At 49.3% G+C, this 23,834-nt stretch overlaps 2 protein-coding genes across 2 annotated transcripts in view; one reads left to right on the plus strand and one right to left on the minus strand.

Moving 5' to 3' along the window:
* Positions 1-303: 303 nt before the first annotated feature.
* DPP7 (dipeptidyl peptidase 7) overlaps positions 304-23,834 on the plus strand; it is a 28,240-nt gene continuing 4,709 nt past the window's right edge. Inside the window, exons 1-11 of the mRNA XM_059828999.1 lie at positions 304-376; positions 644-757; positions 3,877-4,016; positions 4,742-4,905; positions 7,844-7,979; positions 10,878-10,959; positions 12,700-12,866; positions 14,107-14,167; positions 22,885-23,003; positions 23,087-23,243; positions 23,558-23,622. Coding sequence (XP_059684982.1) covers positions 304-376; positions 644-757; positions 3,877-4,016; positions 4,742-4,905; positions 7,844-7,979; positions 10,878-10,959; positions 12,700-12,866; positions 14,107-14,167; positions 22,885-23,003; positions 23,087-23,243; positions 23,558-23,622 — 1,278 coding nt within the window. The remainder of the gene's footprint in view (positions 377-643; positions 758-3,876; positions 4,017-4,741; positions 4,906-7,843; positions 7,980-10,877; positions 10,960-12,699; positions 12,867-14,106; positions 14,168-22,884; positions 23,004-23,086; positions 23,244-23,557; positions 23,623-23,834) is intronic.
* LOC132319076 (kelch-like protein 9) lies at positions 15,007-22,384 on the minus strand. The gene is given in 7 exon segments (XM_059828865.1): positions 15,007-15,396; positions 17,165-17,325; positions 19,233-19,485; positions 20,799-21,953; positions 21,955-22,041; positions 22,087-22,230; positions 22,283-22,384. Coding segments are annotated over 7 exon segments (2,292 nt in total).

Here is a 23,834-nt window from a genome sequence, read left to right on the forward strand (position 1 = left end):
GCTCCTGGCCCGACCCCCGCACCCTCCACGGGGCCCAGGAGGCGACGCCCGGGCCGGCCCCGCCTGCCTCGGCCCCCGCAGCCGCACGCACAGGCTGCGCGGGCAAAGCAGCCCCGAGAGAATGCCCCCTCAGGCAACATGGCGGTGCGCCGGTAGGCAGGGCCCTCGCGTGGTCACGTGAGGGGACGGAAGGTCGCCACGTGATGCCAAAAGCCCTGGGATCATGTGACCAGCTGCCTTGGGCTCCCACGCGGGAGGACTGTCCGGTGTGCGCGGAGCGGAGGCGCGAGCTGGATGGTTGCCATGGAAACGCTGCTGCTGCCGCTCCTGCTTCTCTTCCCGTTATTGCTGCTGCCGCAGGCCGGCGCCGCTGCCGGTGGGTGACCCGGGCCGGACCCCTGCCTGCCTCCCTGCTCCCCGGGCCGGAGCCCCGAACGGCCCCGGCCCTGCCACGGGTGGGACCCCCCCGCCGTCCTCCCCGGGCCCCGGCCGGGCCCGCGCACCTGCCTCCCTGGGCGGGACCCCCAGCCGGCCGGGGGAGCGTTGGGCGGGTGCCGCGGGCTCCCCCGGGCCGCGGTTAGCGGGGCCGGGCTGGGTCGGGCGGCGGCACCGGTTTCCCCTGCGCTGACGGCGCTCCCTCCAGCCGCCCGGGCAGCGGGGCCCGGCCTGGAGGAGCGGCTCTTCCAGCAGGTGCGGAACCACTTCAGCTTCGAGTGCTGTGGCAACGGGACCTTCCCGCAGCGGTACCTGGTCTCAGGTGGGTCCCGGGACGCGCTGCGCATGGCCGTGGCAGGGCCTTGCTGGGGCTCAGGGCTGAACTTCTGCCTGCTCAAGCTTTAACCGCTCCTGGGCTGGGGCAGAGCCTCTCCGTCTGCTGCTCAGAGAGCTGCGCTGAGCAGCCAGCAGCCCGTTGGAGCTGCGCGCCAGCCCCTCGCGAGCCGGTCATTCCCTGGCACTGTCCATACCCTTTCTCCTTCCCTTCAGTTTGTCATTCTGGCCACGGGGTGTGGGGTGCAGGTGTGGCCTCTCTGGAGCAGGAGCTGACTAAAGCAGCGGCTGCGTTGGTCTCGCACCAGGCCTGGCTCTGTGCGCGTGTGTCGGCAGCTGGCCGCCACATCTCTTAGAAGTGCAACTCGGCGCTCTGAATGCAGCGGGGAAAACAAATAGCAAAGTCAACGTTGCACTTTGTACCCATCGTTCTCACAAGTGAAGATAACTCCTCTTGGGTCAGTGTTCTGTGTTATTTAAAACCCTGCGACTTCAGATAGCTTAAGCCGTGCGTAACAATGAGGGGCTTCCAGCAAGGAGCCGGCAGTGTCTTCCTTTCTAGCCAAATAATGAGTTATCTTCTGTGCAGCAGACAATAAGAGAGAGGAAGCTTTTCTAAACAGCATGTGACTAAGACGACAGCACTTCCAATAACCAGCATCATGTGTTTTTCAATCCTGCCTGCTTGGAGCAGTTGGGGAGAGAGTTGAAGGGAGATAGCAAAGGTGGAGCTGGGAATAGCTCCAGCCCAGAGCAGTGCCCAGCCTGGCGCCTGCCTGCTGCTGGCTCGCAGGCTGCCTGCATCTGCGGCTTCATATGCAGCATTTCACCTTCTTTACATCACCTGTTACTCTGCAGCTTGTCCAGCACCTGCACCCAGTCATATATGTTTTACCAAGTGTGAATTCATGGATCGGTTCAGCCCAAAGATACGGGAACACCAGTGAATTTTGATAGCACACCCAAGGCTGAAATGTCACAAATTAAGTGGCTCTTTTTGAACAGAACTTTGGGATCACCTGGTTTAAAGCATTGCATAACTTCCATTTGTTTTCTTTTTATGTTATGTTTTATCTGTGTGTCCTGGGCAGAGCTGAATAATACTTGTAAGAAACAAAACATTACCGTTGCAGTTCTGCTGGTTTACAAATAGTTTTTCACTCAAAATTCCTATGAGTAGTTCCTTTCCCCTCTACTGCTCCTTATGCAATATGAGACTTTTCAGATTATCAGCGAGAACTTGAAGGCGACTATTATTTCACAACCAGGCATCTGACTGTCTTGAGGTTAGCTGGCAGTTCCCCAGGTTTTCTAAAAATAGATACCTTTTTAAGCAACCCGTCTGGTTTGCTTTTGGCTCCTGTGAATGGTTGTTTACTCCAGGAGCCACGAAGCATATCAGAAGAAAAGCTAGAGTGAAGATCGCACTTCAGTTTCCTACCTGATACCGCCCAGAATGCAACACAGAGAGAGAATCAGCCTCTTTGTTAATAAAGAGCAGCAGTTTCGCTAATGAAAGGTTTCAAACCCATTTCCAAGCCAAATCCTGCTTTGGCAAGTCTGTGTTGAGAATGCCAAGAATGAAATTCAGGCCCCTCTGTTAATGGAAACAGCCTTGTGTGACATGCTGCAGCGGCGTCCGTAGGACAACCGCTGTTGGAAGGTCCCTTTGGATGATGTGGCGATGTGTTGAAATCAACAGTTAACTGACAGCCTGAGGTCTGTTGTTGAAGAAAGCTATTTATTATCCCTCTTAATTCCTGTGCAATTTAAAGCTAAGCTAAAATAAAATGTTTGTTAAAGTCAGCAAGCATTAAAGCAATTGTTTGTTAGATAAGCAAGTATTGACATCATGGGTCAGCTTGTCCTGCCAGTCTCAGTTTGCCTTCAGTTATAAATAGATCAGGGGATGAAGCACCTCATCTTCATATATCATCATATACATATATGATATATCATATGGGAGATCTCTATATATGTGGGTGTTAAATATATAACGTACATCAGCATAGCAGCAGCAGCATATCCTGGGCTGCATCAAAAGAAGCGTGGGCAGCAGGTCGAGGGAGGTGATCCTCCCCCTATATTCTGTCTTCATGAGACGCCCCTGGAGTGCTGCGTCCGGCTCTGGGGCCCCCAGTGCCGGAAAGGCACGGACCTGCTGGAGCGGGGCCAGAGGAGGGCCAGGAAAATGGTCAGAGGGCTGGAACCCCTCTGCTATGGAGAAGGGCTGAGGGAGTTGGGGTTGGTCAGCCTGGAGAAGAGAAGGCTCCGGGGAGACCTTCTTGCGGCCTTTCAGTACTTAAAGGTGGCTGATAAGAAAGCTGGAGGGACACTTTTTACCAGGGCCTGTAGTGACAGGACAAAGGGCAATGGTTTTAAACTGAAAGTGGGTAGGTTTAGCTTGGACATGAGGAAGAAATTTTTTTATTATGAGGATGGTGAGATACTGGACCAGGTTGCCCAGAGAAGTTGTGGATGTCCCCTCCCTGGAAGTGTTTGAAGTCAGGCTGGACGGGACTTTGAGCAACCTGATCTAGTGGAGGATGTCCCTGCCTACGGAAGGGGCGGTTGAACTGCATGATCTTTGAAGGTCCTTTCCAACCCAAACCATTCTATAATATATGATTTACAGCTTGGCTCTACGTTATACATCACAGCAGGAGCAGCAGAAAGATGTAGGCGATTCCCTAACATCCATTTTGTGGGAAAAGTGATCTGTGCAAGTGTTTTGGGATTCGTTGGGCTGAAAAGGGTATATAAATGGGTAATTGCTCTTTTGGGGGGCAGCTGTTTCCAAATGCCTTGCAGAACTGAGATTTTAGGGATTTTCAGGCAGAAGTGGAAGTTCCAGGCCATGTGCTGATCTCATGGAAGCTTTTATTTACCTGTGCTCAAATGAGAGATTTTGGTAGTCTGGCCTTTCTAACACCTTTATTCCCCAGCTCAGGTCTCAAGGATCCGCCTGTTCACAGAGTTCTTCCTTGTTAAGCTCCTGCACAAACACACCAAAAGTAGAGTCATTTCATGCTCGTGTTTTTGGGGTTTTTTGTTTGGTTGGTTTTGTTTGGTTTTTTTTAATTTGCTTCTGTCTACTGTCTCACTCAGCAAAGTTCTGGAAGAAAGGATTTGGACCCATCTTTTTCTATACTGGCAATGAAGGTGACATCTGGACTTTTGCTCAGAACTCTGACTTCATATTTGAATTAGCAGAAGAACAGGAAGCACTTGTGATTTTTGCTGAGCATGTGAGTATTTTAGTCATTATTCATACTATAGAGTCTTGTTCTGTTCAGCATTACCAAATTCAGCTTTCTGCAGGTCCGGAAAAATAACAACATCTCTTGCCATGAAGCTGAGGTATACCAGCTGTAAGCTTTCTCCTCATGGTAGCAGCTCTTCTTTACTTAACCATGGCTTCTGAATTTTTTTTTTTACTATACCTACCAGCAATCCAGGATACAGACTACAGTTTCAGTAAAACCTATGTCATGGTGTATTTTTTTTAGACCAGTGCTTTTGTAAGTAGTTTCCACAGGCCTTGAACTCCACACTGAACTAGAGAGTTATTTTGTTTGGATAATATTTAATCTCTCTAGCCTGAGAAGTCCCAAGCCAGCCTTTCCCACACTACTCTATTACATCTGCTATTCCACAACTTATGCATGAAGAGATTACCCAGTTCCATTTTCTAGCTGGGGATTTCAAGAGAGAGACACGTGCTGAGGGCCTGCTTGGCACCCACTGAAGTAGCTTGTCATGGACTGTCCGTCCTCTACAAGATATGTCCTGAAGGTCTCTGTTCATCAAGTGCAGGAGACAAGGCACTTCCTCAGTTACGAACAAGTTAGAGGACACCATGTGCTCTGTTGTCACTTCCCGTTTGTGCACACTTATCCCAGTTCTATAGTGAGAACAGAGAAGACCCAGACCTTGACACCAGCGTTTCCTCAGCATATCTCTTTCCTTTCAGAGGTACTATGGGAAGTCTCTTCCATTTGGACTTGAGTCAACACAGCTGAAGAAGACTGGTCTGCTTACTGTGGAACAAGCCCTCGCTGACTATGCAGTGCTAATTACTGAGCTTAAGCAGCAGTACGGTGCTGCAGACTGCCCTGTCATTGCTTTCGGAGGCAGGTAAAGGTTGAGTGTTCTCTTTCCCTTCTCTGCATCCTTTCCCAGCCACAGTCGTGCTGTTCTCCTAGATCTCTTTGGCTCCCAAGCAAGTTCTAAAGGCAGAGCTTTAAGCTTGTCCGATAAAGAGCAGATGCGCCTGTGCCTGAGCTCCCAAGAGCTCATCACCAGGTCCCAATAAGCTCTCCCATCAAGAATTAGTCTCAATTTGTGATTACTTTGGAGAAGCACCACTGACTGGATGTTTCTAGGCATTTTCAATGTACGAGTCAGCCAGAACTGCAGAAAATGGGAAATTCCTCCTGCAGAATAAGAACATTTTACATTGGAAATACAGAAAACTAACAATTGGTAAAATATTCTTTCCAGGGGGCACCCAGCTTTTTATTGAACACAGCTTCCAAAACAACATCCAGTCATTGTCATTGTAGGCTCCTTTATAATTCTGCTCTGCAGCCTGCTGCTTGGTTGCTCCTCGCTTCCTAGCAGAAGTTCTTCCCCAAAGTGCTTGCTCTGTTGCAGCTGTGTTGATGCAATGTCCTTGTCTTTGAATGGCTCCTTGTGCTTGTAGTAGAGACATCCTTCCCTTTAAAAGGCTTCCACCAAGTACAGGCCTTCTAATTCAGTTACAGTGAGCTAAAAAGCATTTGACCTGACAGTTATCATTAAGCTTCGAGCTCACTGTGGTGGTGGCTGGACCGTTGATCTCAGGGGTGTTTGTTCTGTGACTATCGGGACGGTAGCTAGTGTAAAAAGGGCCAGGAGCTGTCCTGGGGTGGGGAGGTGGGAGAGGGATTCAGCAAGAAGACCTGCTAGCTGGGCTGCATGTCAGACTACAGCTCCGTGTGTGTAAATCAGAGTTCCGTCTGCAGCAGCCCTGAACAGCACTAAACCCACGAGAAGAATACTGAAATACAGCAGTGTTGGAGCAGCACAGCATTTCCCATGGGAGGAAAAAAAAACCCACCCTCTTCTGTTGCTTATAACTTTGCCAAACTATAACCTGAAATTACTTGTGGCAGGTTTCAGCTAATGACTGTTTCCAAGACCAGGGTTAGAGAAATGCCTGTTGCTTTACATGTGAGTGATGTGGGAATGATATTTACTCCAACCACTTGAGGTGGTGGGGAGGGAGACTTGAATACCTGTAAGCTTGGAGTCAGACTGGGTGTTACCTGTGTTTTGGGGATGTCATTTGCCACCCCCAGGAGTGACCTTAGTGCAATGCCACAAACACTGGCAGCTGAATATCTTTTGTCACCTTGGTTTTATCTAGCAACCCTTGACATATCTGCAGATTGGGGCCCTGGCACTGAAACTACCAAGGTGGCTTTGAGTTTCATGGTGGTATTTGTTAATGACTCCCCTTCCCTATATTTGTGCTGATCATCTATGCAGCTGCTATTTAGGGTACCCAGGGAGAATACTCTCCACTTCCCAACACTAGAGGGGGCTGCATATTCTGTAGTATTCAGGGATACCCTTTGCTAAGAGCCTAGCTAGTCACAGAATCACACAGAATCATTAAGGTTGGAAAAGACCTGTAAGATCATCAAGTCCAACCATCAACTAACACCACCATGCCCACTAAACCATGTCCCACAGTGCCTCGTCCACACATTCCTTGAACACCTCCAGGGAGGGTGACTCCACCACTTCCCTGGGCAGCTTATTCCAGTGTCTCACCGCTCTCTCAGTAAAGAAATTTTTCCTAATATCCAGCCTAAACCTCCCCTGGCGCAACTTGAAGCTATTTCTTCTAGTCCTGTCGCTTGTCATATGGGAGAGGAGACCAACACCCACCTCACCACAACCCCCTTTCAGGCAGTTGTAGAGAGCGATGAGGTCTCCCCTCAGCCTCCTCTTCTCCAGACTGAACACCCCCAGCTCCCTCAGCCGCTCCTCATCAGACTTGTGCTCCAGACCCCTCACCAGCTTCATCGCCCTTCTCTGGACACGCTCCAGCACCTCAATGTCCTTCTTGGAGTGAGGGGCCCAAAACTGAACACAGCATTCGAGGTGCGGCCTCACCAGCGCCGAGTACAGGGGCACGATCACCTCCCTGCTCCTGCTGCCCACACCATTTCTGATACAGGCCAGGATGCCGTTGGCCTTCTTGGCCACCCGGGCACACTGCTGGCTCATATTCAGCCGGCTGTCGACCAACACCCCCAGGTCCTTTTCTACAGGGCAGCTTTCCAGCCACTCGTCCCCAAGCCTGTAGTGTTGCATGGGGTTGTTGTGACCCAAGTGTAGAACCCGGCACTTGGCCTTGTTGAACCTCATACAATTGGCCTGGGCCCATCCATCCAGCCTGTCCAGATCCCTCTGCAGAGCCTTCCAACCCTCCAGCAGATCAACACCCCCACACAACTTGGTGTCATCAGCAAACTTGCTGAGGGAGCACTCAATCCCCTCATCCAGATCATTGATAAAGATATTAAACAAGACCGGCCCCAAAACTGAGCCCTGGGGAACCCCACTTATGACCGGCCGCCAACTGGATTTCACTCCATTCACCACAACTCTCTGGGCTCGGCCATCCAGACAGTTTTTTAGTCCTTATAAACCTGTATGCAAAATGTGTCTCCTTCCCCCACTGAACAGTGACAGCTTCGCTTGAGCTGCACTTGGTTCTGCACTGAAGCTGTCAGGACACACTCAGGACGGTGCACAGTTAAATGTTGAGGCAGGATTTACATTTAGCTGCAGAAGCAAGCTGGGCTGCTGTGTTCCCACCGGAGCTGGTGAGAGCATTTAGGGAAAGGCCAGTAAGAACACATTGTGTGCTGCTCATTGACCATAACTGGGTCTTTTTACATGAGGATGGCATCTAGTAGATATCCATAAGCTTCTTGTTGCCTTGGGTTAGGTGAGCCTGTGACCACTGGCCTGAACTTCTGAGTTAAAGGAAATAACTCTTTTGTCTCTCCTGTGGCAGCTACGGAGGAATGCTGAGTGCTTACATGAGGATGAAATACCCAAACATTGTGGCCGGAGCATTAGCTGCCAGTGCTCCTCTGTTGTCTGTGGCTGGGCTTGGAGACCCCACCCAGTTCTTCAGGGATGTAACAGCAGTAAGTAGTATCCCTTTTCAGGAGCATTATTTTTTTCCATTAAGAAGGCTGAATTTTTTTCCTTTTCCATGTGTTTAAGCAGACACCTGTCTTCATGGCATCAGTGCTGGGCAGGGAATGCAATTAAATGGGAACCCCCAAGGAAAAGCAGCAGCTGTAGATGTGATGGCTGAGCGCTGCCTTAATTGGGGTAGCTCAGCACCCAAAGGTGCTGCTCTAATGAGCAGCACAATTTGGTTCCAGCACCTTTAGTACCACTAAGGATTCATTTTCCCACTTCTAGTGACTTAACCATATTACAGCCTGAAAGTTTTCCTTTTTGCCTGGCTGAACACCCTTTGGATAATTTATTCTTCAAATTCTCTCCCAAAATGCTGTATTTTGCATTAATATCCATGATTCACAGCAGCTCCTTAGTCCCAAGATGATTGCTCAATGCAAGCTCAATGAAGAGCTTGGAAATCTTCATTTCACTGACTAAAAATATGCAAGGTCTCCTGGATTCACTTAAAACCAAAATTTAAATTTTGGTTTTCACATTTTGAGGACATAGGACCCATAGGAGGGTGGTATTGCTTAGAACTGGCTTACATTTAGTTGATAAGGAAAGAAATGTACTACCTGGTACTACTGAAATCTTGTGATGGTGTCTGTTTTGCCTCTCTTCCAACATGAATTTCTAGATCTGGGTGACACAGATGGCTTGGCATGAACTACCTGTGTATGAAACTTGTGGTCTTTTTGCTCTTATTTACATATATGAAAACCTTATTTTAATGTAGAGACTTACAGGACAGATCGCATTACCAGTAAGTGTAAAGAAGAGACTATCATATGAAAATAAACAGAATAGCATTTGAAAGTCTTAAGTGTATAAGAGAATACAAGACATCTTGTCTTAAAATTATACATTTTAAAACAAAAAACGTTATACCAATTAGTCATCTAACAGGCCCTGCAGTGGGAATTTTTCTCTGGCTGAAGCTGATTCCTTCTCAGAAGCCCTGTTCAGCTGATAGCTCTGTCTTGCTTCAGCTGTGAAAATGCTGTGAGTCACTACACACCCCTGAAATTAGGGCTTTGACCTTTTCATGTGAAAAAACTTTCCAATTAATTTTAAAATATATTCTCTCTGGGCTCCTAAGCAAGCACTTTGTGTTGTTTTCAAAGTAATTCCTTCCACCTTCAGTGTGTTTGCATAAAAGCAATCTGTGCATCCGAAATCTGAATTCAATTGCTGTTCTTGGTGAGAGAACACCCCTGAGAGCTGTTAATACTAATGAAGGCACAAACCTTTCATGAATCATTGCCTGAGCTCTCTCTTCCCCTGAGTCAGAATGCACTGTCTCAAAGCAGCTTTCTCTGCGACTTTTACTGAGCTTTTCCAGCTCACTTCATCAGCCTCCAGCTCACAGGGGAAGTGAGCAAAGGGCAGAAAGTTGATTTTTGCATAAGGCATTTGCATAAGGCTGGGTTATATACGCCAACTGCCCTGCCTGCAGCCAGGCAGAAAGCCCCTGTGGAGTACTACACATACAGCCACGTGCGTGCTTCCCGTAAGGTTACTGCTGCAGGGGCTGTTCAGGCCATCAACATAGGTCAGTTTAGACATCTGAATTAGGTGTGATTCAAAAGAGGAAAGCTGGCAGCCTGGAGGAGGAAAAGCTTTCCTTGGAATGGCTGTTGTAACGCCTCCTGCCTCTGCTTCTGGGACTGCTCAGCTGAACTGCTCCCAGGTCTGTAAGGGTCTGCGGGGGAGAACTGGAGTGGGTGGTGGTTCCTTAGTGTGCCGGGCAGTGCGCTGCAGCAGCCCAGCGTTGCCTAGTGGGGAGCTGAGCCATCACGGCAGCCAGAAGAGACCTGCTCTTCTGTCCCAGGCCGATGCGTCCCCATGCTCCGATTAGAGCCATTAGTAAATGAAGATCAATAAGCACATCCAGAATTAGATTTGGAACCCCTAAAGGGAAGCCCAGGTAAACTGTGGAAAACCCCATAGTGATTTCTCTAAGCATAACTATCAGACAAAGGCAGCGCTGGGAATAAAAGAAAGGTCCCAAATCTATTTTTAGTTGAGGCTGGGTCTATGTAAGAAAAATGCTTAGCTAATGATTTGTGGTTACTTAACCATTGCTCTAGCAGGGTAAAGGGACCTTAAAAGAGCTCTAGTAATTACTATTATTACAAAGCACCGGTTGCCAGCAGATCTCAAACTGCCTTACAAGCTGACAGAAGAGAAACAGTTTGGGTTGCTAGAGCCTTCAGTGACAGAAACAACTTGTTCCACCAGCATAACCAGCCACAGCTCTTCAGACATACCTTAAAGTGCTTTTTCAGGATCAGTAATGTTTTTCCCAAGAAAAAGGACATTAACTTCTTGGTCATCTGGCAGGTCACTGGCAGGCTTAGGAAGAAAAGCAGGTCTTGGTTCCCAAACCAGTGCTCTGCCCCCCATGCATAACTGACTTCTCCATGGCTCCTTCTCATAGACAAAGTGCAGCTGGAAGAACTCTATTGTGTGTTTAAAAAAAAAAACAACAAAAAACTTCAAGGCCTGGCACCCTCTTCCCATGTGTCTCTTCTCACTGCTTCGTGTTGAGTCTAATGGCTCCACTAAGTGCAAAGTGTTTTGTCTAACGGCTCATCCCAGCAAGACCTGGTGAAACAGTTGCTGCTTGGTCTGAGCTGTGCAGGCTGTTGGCTTCTGCTGGGACACGCTGATTGTCTGGAGGACAAGGCAGAAGCACTGGTGTCTCTGCTCCTGCAGACACAGGTGAGGTTCTGACCAGTGGGCCAGTAACCCCTGTCATCTCCTGGTACTTCTGGCAGTTCTTCCCAGCGCAGCCTCCGCACGTATCTCCTCTGCGCAACCGTAATCCCCTGTCTTTTCTGTCCCTTCAGGATTTTCAGAAGTCCAGCCCAGGCTGCGTCGCAGCTGTCCGCAAAGCCTTCCAGCAGATTAAGGATCTGTGCCTGAGTGGAGGTAAGGAGAGATACGCCTGCAGACGACTTCCCAAGGGCAGCCAGCAGGCAGTCCCAGCCTTGTGGAAAAATGTTGATTCAGTTTTACTTCAGCTAGGTCTTCAATTGGTTCAGCGAAATCAATGCAAGTGCCCACCTGGCTGCCTCTTTCTGCTTGCATGATTGATTTTGAATTTAATGAACAGTTTCGGTTATCATTAAAATTAGTAACTGACACCAAAATTAAAGCATCTCTGTGGGGCTTTGCACAGTGTTAATGAAACTGTCTTTTCTGCACCAAAGTGCAAAAAGACCTGCAGCTGCGAAACACCTGCATTTTATGCTCGGAAAGCCTCGTGTTTCACCAGATACTTGTCCTCAGCACCCACACTGTTGAGAACTGTTCAGGTGGGTATGACAACTGCGTGGCTCAGCTCACTGGACATATCTGAGAAATATTTGGAAGGCAATCTAGGTCTTGAAGTAGCTGTCACCGTCTCTTTCGTCTCCAGCCTTGGACAGTTAGGTGAAGCCAAGGACAGAGACTGGTGAAGATCTCTGCAGTGTTTCCCAAGTAGGACAGAGCAGATATCGTGGGCCAATGCAGCGTCTCCTGGGAGCCCTGCGTGGTGTTGGAACAGCTGTGGTGGGTTCTTGGTCTGTCTCAAGACTTGGCTTGGTCTGTGGTGCTGCACCTCAAAGGCTGTGTGCCTCCAATGGCTGCTGTTGCTGCCTCGCTGCAGGAGCTGGTCCTGGAATTGCCCAGAGGAGCCGGGTTTCCAAAACCCCATTTAGCTTTGGGTCACAGCAGGAAAAATGTTACCGTTAAATAGCCAAGGTCCTCGAGGTCTGCCTGGGGCCACACTTACTGCAGCGGGGTGGATAAGGGGGTCATATTTAAGGCTTAGACTCTCAAGTCAGTATCCAGAGGCAGGTCCCAGACCTTGGGTTTCCAAGTAAAGACAGCCGGGCTCCGGTGGGCAGCTTGTAGAGTACGATGGGGACATGCAGGAACTGTGACTCCAAAACATGGAGGATGAAAACGAAGGGAGCAGCTTTCCCCGGCAGAAATGCAAAGGTATATGAGTGCATCTTGAAGGAATCTCTTCAAAGACAGATTTCGTGACTCCAGCTGACCTCTCTAAATCTCGCTGTAATTTGAAGGCATGTCTCAGGAGTTCTTTGACTTTGTGAGGACTACTCTCACTTGGCAATTCTTACTCAAATGCACCCAGCTCCCAAGGAGCATTTTTTTTTTTTTCTTCTCTCCCTGACACTTCTTCCAGCTCTTGAATCCCACTGGGACCTGTACGCTGTACCCTGCTCTCCTGCATAAGAGCTTGCCTGGAGAGACTGTCCTGCAGAGCACTGCAGACCCTGGGGGGGAGCCTGTGGGGGCAAGGAGGAGGCAGCCAGGCAGGGCACTGGTGAGGATGGGCTCGTACCAAGCTGCTCTTCTCACTCTGCCAGCCGGGACTGCTTCTGTCTCAGCGGGTGCTGATTCCTCTGGGCTCCCCAGGGAGGTGTCATTGGGTCCGTGAGGGCCAGAATGTGGACCGTGGGCATGCGGAGTCGTGAGGCTGCACAGGAAGGTTGTGCCTGAACATCCACCCGGGTGTAAATTTAGATATAATGTGTCCTTCCCACTAGAAACCTTATCTGTGTTACGGCATCTCCTCACTCCTGAGTGAAACAAGATGCTGAAGCCTGGTATTATTTTCCTTCGTTGAAGTTTGTGCCTTCCATTTTCCTCCTTCTGCAGCCTACGATGAAATCAGCAGCAAAATGGCCACATGCAGTAAGATCTCCAACAAGGAGGATGTTTACCAGCTTTTTGGGTTTGCTAGAAATGCCTTCACCTTGATGGCCATGATGGACTACCCTTACAAAACCGATTTCATGGGTCACCTCCCTGCTAATCCAGTGAAGGTGAGTACCAGGATGCGGGTGAGAGTCGTGGTTTCTGATGTGCACCTCGGTGACTGGAGCGCAGGGAGCTGCACAGCCTGGGACGCTGTCAGGCGCGCAACATCGGTGATGGTGACGGGGGAGGTAGTGGTGGATGTTGCAGCCCTTCCACTCTGACCGTAAATCTACACATTTTAAACTTCTCTGTGATGGTGAGTACTGTGTTTGAAATGCGCTGCCGTAAGGCTTGTCAGGGAGGGTTTGCTGGAGCCACTCCTACCCTGCTCTGCCTTTACCTTAGACACAAAGGCCTGTGCAAGCTTGTTGACTTCAGCTTTTAAATACTAAAACCCTCTAGCTTTTAAAAAAAAATGTAGTTTTGTTGTAGCCCACTTCAACACACTCACATAGTTGTATTGTTCTTGGTGGGTAGGGATGGAGATCTAACAATCAGGCTCCTTTCTAAGTATCATCCGGGAAGATGACATACCTCAGAGTATAATGCAGAGAAAAGTGTTGCTGTGGGGACTGGAAAACCTGTAAACTTTCAAGAGAGTTGGAGATGGCAAAGTGTAGGAAAGGGGCCTGGTTCTCAGGGGGTTACAAAGACTTCTCAGACACCAGCTGCTTTTGAAAGGTCCCAGCTTTGATCCCAGATGACCAGTTGCTATTGCAATTCTTGGTTTCTTCTGGTGTGCTGTCAGCCTTGTGCTGCTACACTGTGCTCTGCTACACTCCAGCACACCACGCCAACGGGACTTTATTTGCCTCTGGTCTTGTGGCATTTATGATTCGAGTCCTACCCCAGGTAAAATGTATGCTGTGCAAGAGGTCACTCAGCCTACGCTGAATTGGGACTCAGGAGATGCTGTCTCTGTCTCCACTGGGCATCCAGGTCCCTTCTAGGGTCTGTTTAACAACCTGTAAAATGGAAATAATTATTCCACCCCGCCTTATGGAGGGCATTAAAATATTCTGATTGTAGGAGGAAGGAACTGTTGTGTATCACTGTGGCCTCCGCACAACTGCTTAACTTGGTAAAGAAACTGTTTGTCCTAGCCCTGTCTCCTCGTTTCTATTTATTTTGTTGCTAAAAGGCAAGAAAAATGCCCCAAAACCCTGTTGCATTAGCCCTTGGAAATCTGCTGAACCATAAAATGTGTAAGTGATAATTTTAATGGATCTTCTAGCTTAGCCCTTCCATGGAGCAGAGACTGTTAACTATCCTGTCTGCAATTTGCCTGTAATGTGTCTCATCCAGGTTGGCTGTGAACAAATCCTTGCCCACACAGACCCAATTCAAGGACTGGCTGCTCTTGTTGGTGAGTTAATAGTATCAGTTTGGTCTTTTATTTAACACCCTGTTTTCTAGAAGCACCTGTAAGTAGAGCTGTTGTGTTGTTGCATGCATTGTGTATCCTGGGAGCTGGTACAACTCCTATCTCCCACTGGGACATTTTGCCCCTTATTGGCTCTGTCCGTTGGGATGTCCCATGGTGGCCCATAGGTTCATTCTCTCTTCTTTCCAAACTTATCCTCAGCAGATTTTTCAGCCATCGCAGCCCCTTACCCTGTTGACTGTCCATGAGATGTGGACTTCTAAGGTACTTGGTTCTTTTCTAAAAGTTTACCCATACTCTGGCTCAAGCAGTCACAGGTTCAATGCATGTTCGCAGAAGGAAGTTTTCTGGTCTGCTTGTTGAGGACAAGGTTGTCACCACACTGCCCTATGGTCTTAATCCAGTGGCAAGACAGTCTTAAATACATGGTGTATACTTATCTCTGTGAGTACTTAATTTGTCAGCCAGCAGTGTTTGTAAGGAAATTATTAGAGATAGAATTCAAAGCTCTTTTGAAGACTTCCTCATAAAATCTCTCAAGTTGCTCATTAAAAGTAAGTTCTACATTGGTCATTATTCAGAAAAACAGGTTCTGAATGACAAAAAATTGATGTAAGGAATTCTTATGGGTTTAATGCAGCTTAGTAGGATTGGGAACTAATTCTTTTTTTTTCAAATTATGCATGTGACCGTGATAGCACCAAGTCAGAAACATACCAATTCCAAATCACTGCTAAAGATGTTTGGCTGGCAACTAGAAGAGTTGTTAAAATACTAATGTCTTGGCAAACGCTGTCAGATCTGCTTGACATATTCACATCCTACTTCTTTTCCGAGGCAGTGTGGGACTCTTGTTTCTTTGTGATGAACAAGCTGAGGGTAGATTTCTTCCTCGTGCCTGTGGGGGAGCCTCTCCCCGCCTCACCAGCTGCGTTCACTTGGGACAGTTTAATCATGCAAGAGGCATGATCCACCAGAGCTTTAGGCAGGGGACTGGCTTTCTTCCATACCCGCCCCTGTGTGTCATACAGGAAAACACTGTCTTCTTTCTGCATGTGCTGCAGCGACCCACCTCCTGCGAGGTAGAGCGTAGACTCGTGGGCTGTGATGCTGAACTGGCAGCAGCTGAACAGTGATAGTGTTAGCGTCGTCCACTGATTGCTTACGGGACAATAATACTCCGTCTTATTGACGTGAATCCATTCCTCTGCCTGCAAAGAAACAGACCAACACTCACCCATCATATCACGCCTTGAGTGAGCATCACTGTCACGTCAGGCTTGCTTGGTTCATGATAAAGGAAAACAGTGTCCCAACATCTGTTTGAATAGTGTGGGGCTCAAGGTGCCAGCTTTTCAATCCACATTTATCAATCAGAGCCTCAGAAGAAACCGAATAAAATACCAGAATGGCACGGCTTTAGAGGAGCTTTCTTCTTGGAAAATCAGAGGAGTGAGCTGAGCAAGGTGCCACAGGGACCTGCTGGAACTGGCACAGCCCAAGTCCTGCCTGCTCTCTGGACATTTAACACGTTATGAAGGAAATCATCTAAAGAGGGCTCTATTGCATGGAATTGTGGACAATAACGGAGTTTGTGTCATCTGGAAGAATTTGATGTCAGCCTTGATGTGCGGTTTCTCTTTATAGATTTCTATCCCTTCCTCAGTGAGGAATTAAGTACTCTAAGACACCCGCATTCCTTCAAAAGAAACCGTACCCGTCACGGTAAAATCAGGCCAGGCCGTGAGTCTTAACACTTTCAAATGGGAATTGCTGAACGATCTTTGAAAACTCAGTTCTCTTGACTTCAGGGAATGGGATTCTCCTAGAGTGAGCCTTTCAGTCCCTGCCAGGTCTCCTCCCAGCTTGCCCTCCGCAGAAGGCTGGGCAGTGCTTTCCCTCCTCTTTCAGAGATGGGAAATCCAGGTTTGAAGAGACTTCATTTTCATTCCAGGAATTGAGCCCATCTTGCCTAAAATCAAGGCTAGTGTCCTCACCGCAGTTCATTCCTCTTCCCGTTTGCCGGTGTTTGCTCCCTCTCAGTTCGAACAAGGGAAATCAGGTGGTCAGTGTGTTTGGGGCAGGTACGTGACCAGTTTTACACTTAGGTTTTCCTTTGTTAGCAGGCTGCGCCTCCACCGTATGTTTTCTCTTTAAAAAAAATGCTTTAAACAGTCTTTGTACTCTAGCAAGTAGAGTGTGACAACAGGGCACCTTCTAATGCGCACGATTGTGATGGCAGGCACATTTCCATAAGCTTACTGGCCTGACAGTTTTGGGCCCCTCACTACAAGAAAGACATTGAGGTGCTGGAGCGTGTCCAGAGAAGGGCGACGGAGCTGGTGAGGGGTCTGGAGCACAAGTCTGATGAGGAGCGGCTGAGGGAGCTGGGGGTGTTCAGTCTGGAGAAGAGGAGGCTGAGGGGAGACCTCATCGCTCTCTACAACTACCTGAAAGGGGGTTGTGGTGAGGTGGGTGTTGGCCTCTTCTCCCAAGTGACTAGTGACAGAACAAGAGGAAATGGCCTCGAGTTGCACCAGGGGAGGTTTAGGCTGGATATTAGGAAAAAGTTCTTTACTGAGAGAGTGGTGAAACATTGGAATAGGCTGCCCAGGGAGGTGGTAGAGTCACCCTCCCTGGAGGTATTCAAGGAGCGTGTGGATGTGGCATTGTGGGATGTGGCTTGATGGGCATGGTGCTGTGTGGTGTTGGGTGGGTTGGTTTTTGGTGTGTTGTGGGGTTTTTTCGGGGTTTTTTTGTTTTGTTTTTTTTTTTTTAGGTTGGACTTGATGATCTTACAGGTCTTTTCCAACCTTAGTGATTCTGTGATTCTGTGTGACTTGCACCTCTGCCAGTCCACTAAGAGACCAAAAATAATGAAGTTACTGATCAACCTGTTGGAATAAAACAGTCGGGGCCTAGCAATACAGGGACCCCCTTTTGGATCAGATTTGGGATTATAAGAGCAAATGAACTTACTCCTTTTAGTGTCCTTCCTCCAATGCAAAAGATCCTGTCCCTGACCGTAGCCATCCCGTGATCACAGCGGGTAAAAGCCATGGCACTGTTGCTGATCCAGCGTCGGAGGCGAGGGAGGTAGCTGTAAGTGTCTCGTAAGGTTTTACCCCCAGAGAAGCCCCCTAGAAGGAAAGCAGATGTCTTGAAAATCTATCCATCATCCTCTCTGACATCCAGCAAACCTTCTGCAAGCATCAGCAGAGCTGATTTTTTTTCTTTAAAATACCTAAGAAGCTCAGGTTTAAAATTTCACACCATTCTGCAGAGCTGATGCGGTATGAAATTTAAAACCTGAGTATTTTAAAGAGGAAAAAAAAAAACCAAAAACAAACACAAACCAGTTCTATCTCTTTCTGTAAATAGTTTTCCACAAAAGATTGTTGACTAAAGCTCTTGGGGCATTTCAAGTGTAACCAGGACAGCTTTAATTAGGGAATCTGCTTCCAGCACGCACAGTAATAGAATGGTGGCTTGAAAGAAAAGCGTTCAAAGCTCTTTGAACTTTGTGTCTTTGACAGAAGGTCAGAGCCAATCTGCCAGGGCTGCTGTCAACTTTTTCTCTTTACTAGGCACTCACTTATGTATTTCAGGGGTGCATCATAAAAAGCTCCTTGCAGAAGGAAGGTGCTGCTATGGGAAGGGTAAATGCCTCCAGCTGCCTGCCTGTTGAATTCCAGCCTGCAGAGAGTCTTTGCAAACAAGGAGGATGATATTTCAGGTTGGCCATAAGCCCCCGCTCACCTGGGCTTTGCTGCTTTCTGTGCGTGCACACTTTGTCTGCACGGAGCTTGTGTTTAAATCTTATACCGAGTAACTCTCTTAATCTTGTAGTTTGCTTGGGCAGCGCTGTAGACTGTCCAAATCAAATTTGCAGTTACCCCACTAGTTTAGAAGGAGATGAATGCTATAGGTAGGTAAGATCTTATACCCAAGGTGTATAGTGTTATCCAGGCTAGTTCACTATGGTATGTTTGAAGCTCTGTGAGGCCATTTTGTCCTTGCTTTCTGGTAGGAATTGAGACCAACAAAGGTTAAATGAGCTGCCTGTGGCACCGTGGGCCAGCTAAGTCGAAGCAGGGACTTGAACCTGAGCCTCAGCCATTCCCCCAGCTGCACCATTATCCTTCCTTTCCAGAGATCCGCGCTGGCAGTGCAGGAGCCCTGCTGTCAGTGGGATACACATCTGGGTAGGACAGCCCGTGTGCTGCCTTCCCTGCCCTTGGGGCCTCGGGTGTACAGTCCAGCACAGAGAAGTGCCCTTCATTGCAGCGGTGCAATTGGAGTTAATCTGGACTAGATCAGCTCAGTGATCCCAGCTGGCTGTAACTGGTTTACGAAGCAGGGAGCCTACAGCCATGGCAGACTGGCCCGGGACTTTTAACTGCGGAGGCAATAACACAAACAACACAGTGCTTTTCCTAGGATAAACCAAAGATTATCTTTCAAGTCCATAGTAGCAGCTGCAAAAGCTAAAGATCCTACAACAATTTCCTGAAGCGTTTAAACCCATGCTGCTTTATTGTGAAACATCCTGCACCATCTACCAATGATCCCTGGAAAGACTGAGGATCCCTTGCAGGGCAAGAGCTGTACAAGCTGAGTGGGTAAGAGGGTAAGAGCCTGCGTTATACTTCTTTTTGTACAGATTAACAAAGCAGCGAAGTATGGTTAGTCCCACATTTTACATTCAGATTAATACCAGGGTTTAATCCCATCCCCAACACTATGGCAGTCTGCTCCTGGTTTACTTTTTCAGACAGCAAAGCTTTGGGATTTAGCCAGGATTGCAAGGTCAAAGGCGAGCAGGGGTGCAAGGGATTGCAAGCAGATGATGTCACCTTTAATGTCTTGGAAAGAAAATAAATCCTGCCCTTCAGGAGGGTAGCGAGGCTGTGCTAACACAGCAGGAAGGGGACACCGGAGCTGTGGGTGTTACTGGTGTGGGTGCAGGCTTAGACTGTGACATTAAGATGCCAGCAAAAATCAGCAAAACGATAAAAAATACGCTGCATTCTAGTAGCTGTATCACCTGAAATATAGAGGATTCCTTTGTGGGTTGTGCCTGCATGATCAGCAATAGGCATGGGGAAAGGAGCTGCAAATTCCCACTTGTTGTCAGCGGGCTGGTACAATTCCACGGTGCGCGTGAGAGTCCCCAGAAGTGTCCCACCACCCACGGCGAAGATGCAGTCAGACAGCACACCCGCGTGGAAGCGTGTCCGCCTCTCCAGCATGCTGGCAACCTGGAGCCAGGAAGTGTTGCGGGGATCAAATCGGAAAACCTAGGATCACAGCAGATGGGTGATGGTTAGCAGAAAGTGGGTGGCTGGCTTGTGTCTCCTGTGGCTTCAAGAGCTGATAAACATTTTCCTGGGCTTTATATTCAGGTTTTATATTCAGACCTGGACAGGCTAAACTTCTAGTGCCAGGCAGCTGATACAGCAGTACCTGCCCAGTGGAGCTGGAGGCTTGGTTAGGCCTTTCTGCAGGTCTGGGGGGGGTCTGGGAACAGGTTGTACTCTCAGCTTGCAGCAAGCAGGAGGTGAAGCATATTGGCTTAATGAAATATCTTTGTTTCAAACACCAGCTGGCATGTGTCAGCTGAAAACTCTTTCAGTAAGATTTAAACAAGCACATTTTGTATCTCTGCTACTGTTTGAGTGTGTAGTAAAGAGAGCAGCTGAGCTTTGCCCGCTGCTCTTGCCCAGGAGGAGGCAGGAGTGGCTTCCCCTCTCCTCGTCCCTGGTGGCGTCACCACAGGGGCACAGCACCTCTGCTAAGGCTGGGCTTCCATTCACATCTGAACAAGCACTAAATACCTCCCCAAGCGTATTTTGTCAGTCCTAGTTAGAAAGCCCAGGCCGGTGAGCAAGGGTAGTATCTGCAGAACCCCATGCGGTGAGTGCGGGGCTTGGCCAGTGCCGCAGCCCTGCTGCTTCGGCATCCTCTGCCCGCTGCTGCTGAGCTGCCTCCTGCCTTCAAGGCAGTGGAAGAGAGTTGCTGTTTGCAGTGGCACTGCTGAACTAAGTACAATGCTGAAATAAGCCTTGTGGGAGCACGGGAAAGAGAAACATGCTGGTTTTTCTAACAAACAAGCTCGCTGAAGCCATCTAGGAAAACATAAAATCCTGCACAAGTCTTTTTACTGTCCAGGCAGAAGGGGAAGGTCCTGGGAGCTAAAACAGATTTGCCTTTCAAGGGCAAAGCCGAGGAAGGAGCAGTTCTCAAGTGAAGTGGTAGGCTTTAATCATGCCTCCTGAGCGTGAGTCCCATGGCAGCAGCAATGGGGACAGGGGTAGCATTCATGGGGTTGCTTAATTGACTGATGTGGACCTGGCTGAACCTGCACTGTGGAAGTTGTGTACCGATTAGGATGAGAATTTACAGTAGGAGCAAGGTGAGACCAGGGCAGGACGTGATTGCTTCCCAGAGAGTTGGGAAGCTTTATTCCCAAGGGCTTTCAGTACTGCACAGAGTGCTAAGAAATGTGTAGCGGTGGGACATCTGTGGTGGGCAAGAGGAATGACTCCCTCCCTCCCTTGCTCCCTTCCTCACCCAGCCATTTTTCCAAGGCTAAAGGTTTCTTGTGTCTTACCTTATTTGATGGCTGTTTTCCCGTGGGATCAAATTTGCACTGTCCCCCGATGACAAAGAGGAAGTCATTGATGACGGCGACACAGTGGTTGTACACTGGCACACAGAGGTCCCCGACCTTGTGCCAGGTGCTGCAGCTCTGGTCTGCAGCCCACATCTCTCTGCACACGCAGTTGTCGGTGGTTCTGCCACCGGCGACAAGCAACATGGTGGAACCGGAGCGGAGGCTCATGCTCTTGGTCTGCAGGACTGGCTGAGCATACAGCTGGGAGTGGTAATTCAGAGCCTCCTGCAGGTACCTGTGGCAGCCTGAATCCAGCCTCATAAGAGACATTTCCTGGACATATCTCTGCAGATCCTGTAAAGGAATGAGAGGGAATCTTACGCGCCTGAAAATATCTGCTGCATCTTTCAGCCGCGTGCGGTCATGCTGCAGCCAGCTCACAGCGGCTCTGAACAGCTCCAGCTCACTGCATCCCTCCGTGTCGGTCCTGTCTAAAATTTCACAAAGGGTTCCTCGGTCCAGGTCTTTCAAGCACTGAGGATCAGCCAGGATCTGTTTGCAGTGCTGTCCTACGTAGCACATGGCTTTCTGTCTCAACTCTGCTGGGCCAAGTTTTTTAGCAATGTTAAGAACATCCACGCAGTTCTCACAGTTCAAGCAACCCTCCAGAAAGCGAAAGCACAGCTTGATCACCTCCCGAACCAGGAGGGTTTCTGCAGCTTTGAAGGTCTCCTCAATATTCTGTAATGAGAGGTCTAGTTCGTTGGAGTAAATGAAGTTGAGAACATTCCTCAGTCCGGTAGCACTGACAGCTTTCAGCCGGATGTTATCATCTGGGCTCCCCGCTCTTGTCAAGTTTCCAACAAACAGGATCTTGCAGTAATTACTTGCTGACGCTAAAATGACCTTGTGGGCTGGAAAGCAAACCCCTTCTGCCTCCAGTGTCACGTCGCACAGTGCGCTCTGCGAGCGAAGGTTGCTGAGCCCTTCCAGGAGTTTCGCCAGGTAGGTGTCCGACACGAGCCTCGCCGTGCTGGCCTGCAGCATTGCTCTGAAAGGTGCGGAGCCCTGCAGCAGCCCCAGGACTCTTCACTGCGCGCACTCAGTGTATCTCCTGGGCAGTCTTCTGCAGCCAAACCAGTGGTTTCATGCTTCGAGGGAGCTGAGGCTGCGCTGTCCTCGCCACAGAGCCATCTGAAAGGCAGGAGTTGCAGCAGCCTCCTTCCTCAACGGCCTCTGCCTGGTGCTTTGCAGGCGCTGAGTGCCGTGTGCCTTGCAGAGCTGCCTGGGGCCGTTTGCAAGTGGAGCTGTTGGTGCTGGTTATCACACAAAACCCACGGTGTTTGTGGGTTTTGCCTGGGGGCTGTGACACTGGCAGCAGCGGCTGGCCACTGGCATAGCCGCATTCCTCCTCCTCGCTATCTGGTAACTACCCATCCGCACAAAAAGCAGCTCATTCTTCAGCAGCTCCCCAGCTATGCTTCGCTGGGCCGCCTGGTCAGGCGCTCTTTCATCTGGGCAAGCCTGGACACGCCATCTTTCCCTTCTTGAACAACCGTCAAACAAAATTCTGTCTGTGACATGCCACCCTTGGCCCGCTGACTAAATCTGATGCATTCAGATGACAGCTACTTTCAGGGAGGGGGTGGGAAGGTCTCAGTAGTTGTGTGCCATTCAGTTTGAAGCATTCAACTAATATGTCCTGTACACCGCCTGCTCCTGGGTGCATTAGGGGTTGGAGGCTCGGGCTTTCCCAAGGACTACTGAGCCAGTCGCTTGGCTTTTGGGACCAGCAGAGACAGCAGAGAGACCTTGGGAGCCTCTTCCTCCCCGTGCGTACAGCAGAAGCAAGAGTGTCAATGCAGGCAGGCTTGAAACCATATGAAAGCTTTGGCATAAAGTTGGAATTGTAACCTAACACTGGTGCAGACCCTGCTAGCTCTACCCCAGCCTTGCACACTTGTCCAGCTGGGATAGCTACCCCTCTGCTTGGCCTTGGCCGTGAGGCTCGTGCGGGAGGCAGTGGGTGAGGCAGCAGAGCGGCACTGACGGGTTGGCTCTGTGCTCTGTTCCCACCTGGCAGGGGTGGTTTACAACTCCTCCGGCTCGGCACAGTGTTACGACATATACCAGCTGTACCAGTCCTGCGCTGACCCCACGGGCTGCGGCATCGGCTCAGACGCCGAGGCCTGGGACTACCAGGTAAGGGGTTGGAGACACCAAGAGGTTTCAGCTGCTGCCCTGGTTATCCCCCCTCCCCATGACAGCTCTTGTACCTCTCTTAGGTTTGCACCGAGATCAACTTAACTTTCAACAGCAACAACGTGACCGACATGTTCCCTGAGATGCCCTTCACGGAGGCCATGCGAGAGCAGTACTGTCGGAGCAAATGGCACGTGAGGCCACGCGCACAGTGGCTGCAGACAAACTTTTGGGGAGGAGGTGAGTTGTGCTGGCTGCTTGTTCCGTTGCATTACCCTGTAGTTGTCTGCCTGGTACCCCCGCCCAGCTGAGCTCTGTGGGGACAGGCACAGCACACTAACAAGTCCTGGCAGAAAGTCACAGCCTAGTGCTGACTTGAGCCAAACAGACCTTTCTGTACCTCCTTGGGACAGAAGTGGAAAAGCGAAAAATTGCCAAGAATTTGTTTTAGTGTCCTGTGTTTTCTGTTCTTGGCCATGTTTGCTGCAGTATTCAAACATGTTTGGGTAAATGGGCAGGAAGGAGGCCTCTCAAATGTCATCTCTCAATTTCAGACCTGAAAAGTGCAAGCAACATCATTTTTTCAAATGGAGACTTGGACCCATGGGCTCGAGGTGGGGTAAGCATGTGCCCTCCTGCACACCAAGCACAAAGAGCAGCCTTTCCAGGTGATACACCACCCCTCGCCCCTTCAGAGCAGCACTGGCGATTTGTCTTTAGTTTCTGCAAGCAGCTGGTGTATGCTGAACCACTGAGGAGCCTCAGACATTAATGATGGACACATTGAATAGTGTCCATCAGCCAGGAACACTGATGCAGCAAAGGTGGCTT

Source organism: Gavia stellata, chromosome 24 (genome assembly GCF_030936135.1).
Source record: "Gavia stellata isolate bGavSte3 chromosome 24, bGavSte3.hap2, whole genome shotgun sequence".
NCBI classification, from domain to species: domain Eukaryota; kingdom Metazoa; phylum Chordata; class Aves; order Gaviiformes; family Gaviidae; genus Gavia; species Gavia stellata.